The sequence below is a fragment of the Mus caroli genome, chromosome 16, assembly GCF_900094665.2.
Source record: "Mus caroli chromosome 16, CAROLI_EIJ_v1.1, whole genome shotgun sequence".
In the NCBI taxonomy this organism is placed as follows: domain Eukaryota; kingdom Metazoa; phylum Chordata; class Mammalia; order Rodentia; family Muridae; genus Mus; species Mus caroli.
In genome coordinates this window covers 41,373,822-41,384,612 of record NC_034585.1, presented here as the reverse complement: position 1 = coordinate 41,384,612, position 10,791 = coordinate 41,373,822, and the positions used below count along the sequence as shown (strand labels likewise).

Here is a 10,791-nt window from a genome sequence, read left to right as displayed (position 1 = left end):
GGAAGGAAGGAAGGAAGGAAGGAAGGAAGGAAGGAAGGAAGGAAGGAAGGAAGGAAGGAAGGAAGAGAGGGAAGAGAGGGAAGAGAGGGAAGAGAGGGAGGGAGGAAGGAAGGAAGGAAGGAAGGAGTATTTGAACAGTGTAACATCTGAAGCCACAAAAATTATATAAATGACTGTTGGAAATATGTTTGAAATTCCTTTGCTCTTGAGAGGCCCATACTCATGTGTTAAGTGAGTAATGATTTTTTTCTCCAAACAGAAATCTTCTAATTTTACTGTTTAATATTACTGTCTAATATTACTTCTATTATTATTATTCTAATATTATTAACATTATTCGAATATAACTCTTCTAGCAAGTAGTAATATTCTAATGCTTATGCGTAAATATGCGTTCAACCCTTTCATGTAAGCCATGGGGAAAGGTGCCGGGAGTGGGGTGTCTAGTCAGGTCTACACAAGTGTGAAGACCTGAGTTTGAGTCCCCAGAAGCCACACGGGACAGCAGTGTGTGCCACCCAGTGCTGGGGAAGCAGAGACAGGAGGATCCTCAGGGCTTGCTGATGGCGGCTTTACCCTAGTGGTGAGCTCTAGGGAGGTTTGTTTTGGGGGGAGGGGGGCGAGGAGTAGGGAATGGGGATAGGGTTTCTCTGTGCAGCCCTGGCTGTCCTGGAACTACCTCTGTAGATCAAACTCAGAGATCCATCCGCCTTTACCTACCAAGTGCTGGGATTAAAGGCTTGTAAGAGACCTTGTCTGAAAGAAAATTAGGTAGAGAGAGATTGAGGACATTTGGTGTTGACTTCTAGCCTCTACTTTCATGTGTACCTGTACCCCAAAGTGGCTATGCAAATAATAAGTAAATAAATGCTCCAACTCTACTTCATATATTCACAAAAATTGTCACACACAGACAATGGTGGTTGTGTTCAACCACTGACTGTTCACTGGAACATTGCCTGTTTGTTCCTGGACTTCATTGTGATGTCTTTGTTTGATAAAGGCGTTGATCCATCTTCCTTATTTGTTAATGCTACAGATACATCTGCTGAAAGCATAGGATGATGCTTTGGTTCGGGCAGCATTAGAAGAGTGCATTAGAACATGTAGTTGACTTTGTGGTTTTGAAGAATCTCTTAAAGAACCATGCTATAGGAATCACTGTGGAAGAGGAGAATGGAAGGTTTGGGGCAGGTATTAAAGGGTGGCTGATTGTGAATTAGACAGTTGGAAAGGCAGTGCAGTCAGATTGTAAGGGAACTATTGTCCTGAACAAAGATGCATCCCTGTGAATCATGGAGGTGGAAACCCCAGAATTCCAGCCCCAGAGGCATAGAGAAGTGGAATCTGGAAGGCCATACTGGCATAAAGCTATACACAGTCCTGGCTGACACGGCACCCGTCTGTGTTTGCGCTAGGGCCAACAGACACTGTTGACAAGCTTACGAAGGCAGGTTTATTTTGAGAATAAAAATTCCTAAGGACATAGGTGAGGTTTGGGGGAGTATGAGAGACATAAAGCTTTCAGGAATTATTGTGATGCTAGGATTCATTAAGGAGGAACATCCCCCAAAGAGGAACTCAGTTTACATCTAACAGCGTTGCCCAACAATGTTCTACACTACAACATGGAATGCCACATAGCCATGGATACACAACTTCTGACCCTGAATGAGAAGGATGGTCTTGTCTGTTCCCCATGTTCACACTCACCAACATAGATACTCACTGCTGCTATGTGGCCTTTCCATAGTTCTCAGCCCCTCCATACCTTAGGCTCCCCTGTCCTCGCTGTTGGTCCCTAGACAAGGCTCTAGCATTGTTAACATGATGAAATTGCCTCTTGATGCAGGAGGAATCCTGATAAGACACATCCTTCTGATGAGGATGTCCTGAAGAGCCCCTTCCCCCTACCTCCCCCGTCCACCAGCAACATGGCCACCTTGAATGCTTTCTGCAAGTGTGATAGAATGAGCTTGAGGGATGGGTCAAGCACCAGACATTTTCACCATAGCCATTCTCCCAATTTCTCTCACAACAGGATTTCAAGGGACGGCGGTATTCCTACTCGTGTCACACGTGGCTTATGGGACTTTGGCTCAGATCCCTCTGTGACACACCGTACCTCGTGGGAAGATGACGACGTGCCAAAGAGAGCAGCCTATACTTACACTGCTTTGGATTCTCTTGGCCACAGCAGGCTGCCTTGCTGATTTGCGTGAGTGTTTTTCTTTCATTCTCAGCCTGCCCCACAGACCCGCAGAAGAGCTCTTTGTCCTAATGTCAGATGGAAGCATGAAGCATCTTAGAGTTCTTAGGAGTACGACATCTCTACTGACCTTCAGGCTGTACCACACCTAAGTATCCCAGATGAAAAGTGATCGGGACAATACCACATTGGCTATAGTTTTGTACTTTAGTAATGTCAAATATGCACTAGTAGAAGAAGAGTAATATTAAAAACACCTACCTGTAGTATGAGTTTATTGTATGAGCAAAGCCATTTGCTTACTCTGTCAGCGTTACAAGAATGCTTGAGTTAGGCGTTACTAGCCTCAGTTTACAGAAAGGCCAGAACTACACAGTTAAGAGGCAGAGACACTGGATTCAGTCCAGGTCTGTCCAACTCTAGAGCCTGAGCTCTCGCTTTAATACTGCATTACCACTTACGTAGCAAGGGGACTTTCTGGAAACAGGTGGGGTGGGGAATGGGCATAGGTAGTTAGGTTACTGGGGGAGGAGTGGCTTGCCTGGGTGCTGAATTCTGGATGGCCACCTGGGTGACATCTAGAGCTTCCCAAAAGGCAGCGGTGGCGGTGATGGCAGTTTCTTGGGGGCCTCACCTCATTGCTGCATTGATGTTCTTTTTCCAGATGAGGTTCCTCAGGTCACGGTCCAGCCCATGTCCACTGTCCAGAAGCTGGGAGGAACTGTGATCCTGGGCTGTGTGGTGGAGCCACCATGGGTGAATGTGACTTGGCGCTTCAACGGGAAGGAGCTAAATGGCTCTGATGATGCTCTGGGTGTCTTCATCACCCGTGGGACCCTTGTCATTGCTGCCCTCAACAACCACACTGTGGGACGGTACCAGTGTGTGGCACGGATGCCTGCGGGAGCTGTGGCCAGTGTGCCAGCCACGGTGACGCTAGCCAGTGAGTGTACTTTGCCACTCAGTGCGGTGTGATCTCATCTTCTTCCACTCTCTCTCTTTTCTTCTATCCCTACCCTATGCTGTTAATCATAGCATTAAAGGGGCCTCAACTGCTGACATCTTTCAGGGTAACATGGTGGCTGCTCAACACTCTTGGGGGTTGTGATGTCCTGGAGAAGTTCTCCTCAGAATAGGGTGATATGTGGACCATCTACATAGAGTGAACTGTTTTGGGGGCCCAGAATTGGCACCACCTCTCTACTTGGTCAGTTGTTTTCGTAAGCTATGACACCTGCTTCCTGGGTACCCTTTACCTCTTCCCTCATTGTCAGATTGATTTCAGTCAGGGTTTTAAAAGCAGGGCTATGGAGAGAGCCTGTGTACTCTAAACTCGGTCTCAACATATTCCTAATGCCTGGAATAGAAGTTATTTAATTTTTCATTATAATTTGTGGTGTGTGTGTGTGTGAGAGAGAGAGAGAGAGAGAGAGAGAGAGAGTGAGAGAGAGAGAGAGAGATTGACGTCATTGTCTGTAGGCTTGTGATGTTGAATTCATGTTTTCTCATCTCTATTTTCTGGGATTATTATGTTAAAAAAAGCATACAACCTCAGGCCAATATATGGAAGCCAAGAGCTAAATGGCCTACACCTTCCCTCCCACCCACTCCACATACACAATGATAATTCTGATTGACTCAGTTTCCTTGTGCGTCTTGCCACACGGTCTTAGGTGGGACATAATTTGTATAAACAATTTAAGTATGTATTATGAGGATCCGATAAAAAAAAAAGTGAGGGTCAGGTGTCCTGATGGTCGCAGCCAGATGAGAAGCGTCGCCTGGGAGAGGTAATGCTAGTTGGCACTCTACATACCCTACTCATGTTGTTAGGCCATATGGTATGGGACAGTATGACACACGACCTTTATATGTGATTGACATGTGATGTATGCATAGGGTGTTTATTATCTGATTTCTAGTCCTTTGTTCATAAGTCCTTCATGACAATTACTCATCACATACTTTCCTGAACCCAGCAAAGCAGCCTCAATACTCATTCTTGTATGTTTAGCTTATAGCTGGGAAACAAGGAATTGCTTCCATCTTGGCCTTTCCCACATGAAGTGTATGTAGGACACAGGGAAACGTGTCAAGACTTTATGCGTTTGGATATAAGCTTTGAAACTACTAGGGCTTATTTTCTCATAACTTCATAGTGTCCACTTGGCCTTGATAAGCTTGCTTTGGGGTTCCGTGTCTCGATCACCACTGGGCTTATGGGTAATGTGGTTCTAGGAAATGAGTTCCCCCACACCATAGAGCCAAGGGAGAAAACTTCTGCAACCTGGGTCTATTGAAGTCAGCTGAGATCACTGAGGTACATGAGTTGTGAGCACCAGAAAGAGAGCGTCAAGGAACTGGGGAGAAGAAGAGCAAGGTTGAAAGGCTCCACCCTGTTTCCAGACCCCTAAGAGAACATCAGTGTGGGCGAGTGTAGCAGGACTACACTGGTGGTGCTCCTGATTTCTTAGGGGATACCAAGTTCTACCCCTTCCTACAGGGCACAGGCAAAGGGTGTCTCTCTCTCTGAGCTTGACCTTGAGACAAAGTTCTCCCCACCCCACACGGAGCTACTCTCCTTCTTGGGAGAAAGCGTGCCATTCACTCCGAGCATCAGGTCTCTAGGAGCAGGCTAAGTGCTGGGCAAAGTCTAGCCAGGCACTCTCCTCAGGCTGTGCTTGTAGGCATAGTCGGGGGTGTTGGAAGGCTTAGAGGAAGACAGTAGAGATAAGTAGGAGTCATTGCATTCGGTCAAGAGTGGCCAAGATCAGAACCACGCTTCTTGCCATCAGACATTCCCTACATCCTGTTACCAATTGTATAGTTATAATTGCACTATAGGAAGTTTGGAATATGTAAAATGCAATATGACCCCTAAGTCTGCCATCTTCACACAACCTTGCTTGTCATTGTGGCATATTCTCTTCCAGTTCTTATCCATACCCGTATAGTTATGTTGTTGAGTGTAGAGAGAATCTCTTATAAGCACCACCTGTCAATAAAAAAGCCGATGGCCAATGAGCTGAGGTGAGAAATAGGAGGTGGGACAGTGGCAGAAGAAGAGAGGATTCTGGGAAATCTGAGATAATAAAAGGAGCCGCAGGGAGAGATTGGAGATGACAGTCTGAGGGGACAGACTTAAGCCAGCAGGTAGATGAACTCAGGGAGACACAGAGGAGATGTGAAGGAAGAAGCCAGCCAGGACTGAAGGAGAGGTAACTAACCACACTGTACACACAGAATCCTTTAACTGGGTTAAATCATTTATAAGCCAACTGGGGAACAAGCCAAAGCTTATGGCCTATGCAGTTAATAATAATTAGCCATAGACTTGTTGCTGTTGCGGACTAAGTGGCCGGGAGGAAAAACGGATTTAAAAAAATTGTATTAACAGTTGTTCTAATTTGAGTGAATAATACAGTTTCTAGTCTTCTCTTTCCTGTTTGGCTCTATATGACACACATTTTCCTTTGGCCATGTGATAGATAGTTCACCTCTCTGCTTCAATGAGTATAAAATGCAAACAGTAATCCAGTGCCTGGATCCTAAGTGAATGACCAATAACTTCTGCACATGCGTTTAATGTATAGTATCATGTAATTGTCACTCTCACGCATCCCATTGTGTCCTTAGCTAGTTTACTTATTCAACCCCCTACAGTAGCATTCTTCCACAATGGACTGAAGTATTTCCTGTTGCTGGGCAATTCATTCTTTCCCAGTTGTTCGTTATTCCAACTAAGATGTACCTTTCAACATTTGTGCCTTAAAGGAGCCTTTAGAAGAGAGATTCTATCTGCAAATGATCAGCGTGTGTCTGCAGACTCGGAAGATGCTCTCTAATGGTCTATCCAGCCTAATGAGGAGCCAGCCTGAACCTTTTAGTGTTTGGAGAAAGGGGAGTTGCTGAAGAGGTGGTTTAGTTTGGACCTCTCTGACTCAAAATAGATCTGTGTGTGAGGAGATTCAATTTACCGTCTTTATTTATTTATTTTTAATTTTTAATTTTTAAAAAATTCTTGGCTCCTGATTTCTCTGGTGCTTGAGGGTGTGTGGTTGGCAAAGAAGGGTGTGTGCTGAAGGGGAGCTGGTCTCATTTGAAAGCCAAGAACTGTCATTCAGACAAGAATCCAAGGTGAAATGTTTGAGTCTTGACTAGAAAGAAGGAGAACTTGGGGAAGTGGGGTGAGCAGGTGGGGTGGGTGTCCTGCTGAGGAGGGCATGGGGGAGGCGTGGAACTGCAGCCCCCAGGATTGAAGAAGGAAGATTTGGGCTGCCAGGAAGGTTGGTGGAGGACAGAGAATGGGCTTGCTCTCTTTGGGTTAATGCCACTGGAAGGTCTGGCCCAGACTCAGCAGTTAGATTAAGTTTCTTAGAACACATTCCTGAGCATAATGGATCTGTGTTTTGTTGATTGGCTGGTGTACAAGGAGACTGGTCTCTACAGATGAGATTGCCAACGGCACCCTCTGCATTTCGAGGCAGGCAGGGCAGGAGAGTGTGTTTAAGGCTTCATTGGGGGCCTTCCTTCATACTTTCATCTTCACACAAAGCAATGCTGTGTGGCCTATCTGGCAACACACCTCATCATGGCTTCCTTCTAGAGACTGCTGAGAGCCTTATAGAGAAGAATCAAGGATCTGGCTTGAGGATTCAAGCCTAGGGAAGCCCCTAGAGAACTCTCCTGGCCAGGCCTCTGGTTCTCCCGTGTTGATGCTGGGAGGTAGACTTCATCCTGACCAGGTAGCATCAGCTTCTAGATTTTGGTAAAAATTGAGCTGGAAGTCCAGAATTCCTCAAAGAGTTTCACTCATGTCTTCCCCACCTGCCCTGATGTGTGGGTGAGAACCATTTACTTTTACTATGCCCTGTGGAGAATTTTCTTCCTTGTTTAACTCAACAGTTTTCAGCCTGTGGGTCAAATAACCCTTTCACAGGGATTACCTTAAGGCCATCAGAAAATAGATATTTTCATTATGATTCATAACTAGCAAAATTACAGTTATGCAGTAGCAACAAAAATCAGTTTCTATCGTTGGGGATCACCACAAAGTGAAGAACTACATTAAAGGGTGGAAGCATCAGGAGGGTTGAGAACCAGTGGTTTAACCTAACCTTGCTTTTTGGTAATGTTCTCCTACCACTAAAGCCATACTTCAGATCTCCTGGTCAGCCTTATACTTGATATTTAAAATGCCTTTGACTCTGTCCTTCCTTCCTCTCTCTCTCTCTCTCTCTCTCTCTCTCTCTCTCTCTCTCTCCCTCCCTCCCTCTCTCCCTCCCTCCCTCCCTTCTTTCCATAAACATTTTACTGCATGACTACAACTCTATGTGGCTCAACCAATAAGACCCACTCTACTCCAGAGTCAACAGCAGATAGCTAGGGAACTCCAGACTTCTTCCTGACCCTCGATTTCAACTGTGAGATTCTCAGCACTGCACTCTGGGTAGTCACAATGGCTCTGAAAGGAAGGTCCAGAATCTAGTAGTTGTTCAGTCCAGGAGGCTGGATCTCTTAGCTGGTCTTTAGGTGTAAGCCAAAATCCTCAAGAAGTAAGTGCTAATGCCTGTGAGAAAGAATGAAAGCAAGCAGGCAAAGACACAGCAAGCATCCTTCTTCTGTGCCCTTTATGTAGATTGCCAGCAGAACGTGTGGTCCAGATTTAAAGGTGGATCTTCCCACTTCAAAGATAATGGATTAGAAGTGGGTCTTCCCACTTCAAATGATTTAATTAAGGCAAAAAAAAAAAAAAAAAAGAAAGAAAGAAAGAAAGAAATCCCTCAGAGGTGTATCCAGCCATTTGGGTTTTAGTTGATGCCAGATGTAGTCAAATTGACAACCAAGAATAGCCATCACACCCTCCCAGAGGATAAAGGTACCAGCTTCATGCAACCTTCTTGGCTTGGTACCTGTATGTTGTCAGGAACTGCTTTGGACACATTCAACAATTTCATTAATAAGGCCTTTGTGTTACGAAGCTTAATTTGTTGATATTTTATTTGCATATTTTGTCTTGATTTTTTTTTTTACTTTAAATTCATTTTAACACTTGTACTATATTTCCTAATCTCTCTAAACCTCCCCCCACACTTCTTTTAGAACAGAGAGGTAGAGAGACTAAAAGAAAAGGAAGTATGCAGGCTAACCAATGATGCCAAGAACGTTGTCTCCAGCCATCACTATGATGCTCTTCCTAAAACATATTCTACTGACCCGGTTCATTATCGAGCCCACTTTAACTTAGCTTCTTCCTCAGACACTCACTGCCCAACAAATGTATTCTATCCTTAGAGACATCATTCAGTAAGGCAAAATGAAAATCAGTGAGCCCATCTTGTGAAGCTTCAAACCATGACTTCCCCAGTGTTGACTTCTCTGTTTGGACATTTTGAAAGCTGCCGTCTTAACTGGGATGTGTTTAGAATTCCCAGTACATCCCAGAAAGATCTGGTCACAGTTCTTGAGGATTTCTCTGTCTAATGGAGAAAATGACCTTCCATTTGGCCCTCTAAGTTGTCTGACAGAGATGTGCACAGGTTTTAATAGGGGCGGAACAACTAGCAACTATTTATTTCAATTTTGGAAGGTGAGATTACTGAAAAAGACTCAGGAATTGAATCTTAAAGAATGTGTGTGGCTCTGTTTTATCTTTAATATTTTAAATCTTTACATGCCATGATCAAGCCTTTAACAATTGAATTCAGCCATCCACATGGTGGACAGACCTAGGGACTGTCTGGAAAGACGAGGGTTCTTCCATAGTGAATACAACTGAGTTTTTAATTTTTCTATTTTTATATGTATGGGTGTTTGGCCTGCATGTACATCTGCATACCATGTGCATGCAAGGCGTCCAAGGAGACCAGAAGAAGGCACAGGATCTCCTGGAACTAGAATTACAGGGTGCTTGGGACCAAACCTGGGCCCTCTGGAAGAGTAAGATACTGCCCTTAACCACTAAGCTAACTCTCCAACTTCCTTCCATCATCCTGACACCACCACCAATGTTACTCATCCAGCCTCTGTTATTTTAGGCCACTCTTCAGGCTGTCTTTGACTCACTGTTTTGTCTTTTTACCTTTAAGGAATGTACATGCTGTGGTTCAGAAGGGAGTTCTAAGGTTAGGGATTTTTTTTTCTCCCTGTAGTAGCATCCCCAACCTCCAACACACAGCAGTCTGGCACAGTCTGGGTGTGACTCCCAGAGAAAACAAGAAGTAGCCAGTTGCTCCAAATTGAAAAAAAAAAAAAAAAAAAAAAAAAAAATGTGGAGCCGCTTGGCTGACTCGTGGACTCCTGTATGAGCCCTTTGCTTTGGGATGAAGGGATGTTGAAATAAAGAAGAGATGGGGGAGAAAGGAAAACACAGGTGGGTTTCTGAGCTGCCCCAGGAGGGCAGTCTGCAGCTGAAACCAGGGCAGGGACAGCTCCGTGGCAGCCAAGACTTGGAACGGGAGGATAGGCTTAGTTTGAAATTTACTGCTTTTAGTGGTAAGTGATGTGTTTGACTTGGCCAGGTGAAAAAAAAAAATCATCCAAAGATCCTCAGACCCAGAAGGCAGCTGAATATGTTAATAAAAAAATAATAAAAATGCCAATAGCTCTAAGCAGGAGGCATAACTAATTTCTTCTCTTTTTAGGTAAATAAGTCATGAAATTATAAGAATTCTCCCTGGTATTCTGGTAGAATCTTCAAATGGCATCAGCAACAGTAATCTTATGTGGCCTGGAACAAGCACTTCAACAGACCAGGGCTACAAACTCTGCACAGAGTATATCTCACTCAAAAGCAGGTATCGGCCTGAGGCAGCCCGGAAACCAGTTTCATAGTAGGCACCATCTACCAAACTGACCTCAAGCCTGTGGCACTTTTACCAAGAATACATTGAAAGACTTATAGCACCTCTCCCCCAATTCTTTGTGTACTCAGTCACCTATTTACACACTTACACAAAATTTAGGTCCATTATCTAAACTAAGAGAAAAGGAGAGGGCCATAAGATGTCCATTGCACCGAGGATGGGCGGAACATTGATTCGGCTGTCTTGAAACCACTGGACCACTGGTTAGAAGGATGCAAGATGAAAAGGGACGTTTTAGTGGCTTTATAAGTTCCTTCATGCTCTGCTTTGGTCTATGTGAGAAAGTTTAGTGATTTCTACTTGGACCTTACTTTTAGACTTCCAGCCATCTTGGAATGTATTGAGCAGTTCAAGAATTAGAGAGCATATCTGAATTAAAGCATGATCACTTAACAGTGATGTAAGCCAAACAAATGAGCAAGCCACACAAGCAACAGACAAACCAACCAACAAACAGCCCACTATTTTTTTTTCTATAAAGATAATGGTGCTGAGCTTAGTGGTGGAGATAGTGCAGGCATTTAACTCCATAGAGGCAGAGGCAGGCAGATCTCTGAGTACAAGGCCAACAATGGTCTACAGATAAAGTTTCAGGACAGCCAGGGCTACACAGAGAAACCCTGTCTCTAAAGGAAGGAAGGAAGGAAGGAAGGAAGGAAGGAAGGAAGGAAGGAAGGAAGGAAGGAAGGAAAAAGGAGGGAAGCTGCCAGAGGAGAG

General features: G+C 44.5%; 1 protein-coding gene across 5 annotated transcripts in view; it reads left to right on the top strand.

The window, feature by feature from the left end:
* Boc (BOC cell adhesion associated, oncogene regulated) overlaps nucleotides 1-10,791 on the top strand; it is a 75,618-nt gene that overhangs the window by 36,205 nt on the left and 28,622 nt on the right. For 3 of the 5 annotated variants that reach the window (XM_029470643.1, XM_029470644.1, XM_029470642.1), the window contains 2 exons: nucleotides 2,042-2,218; nucleotides 2,874-3,152. In XM_029470643.1, the coding sequence (XP_029326503.1) occupies nucleotides 2,137-2,218; nucleotides 2,874-3,152 (361 nt within the window). In that variant the 5' untranslated portion in view covers nucleotides 2,042-2,136. Of the gene's footprint in view, nucleotides 1-2,041; nucleotides 2,219-2,873; nucleotides 3,153-10,791 lie in introns of those variants that run through there. The other 2 variants (XM_021184696.2, XM_029470645.1) reach the window with 2 other exon arrangements.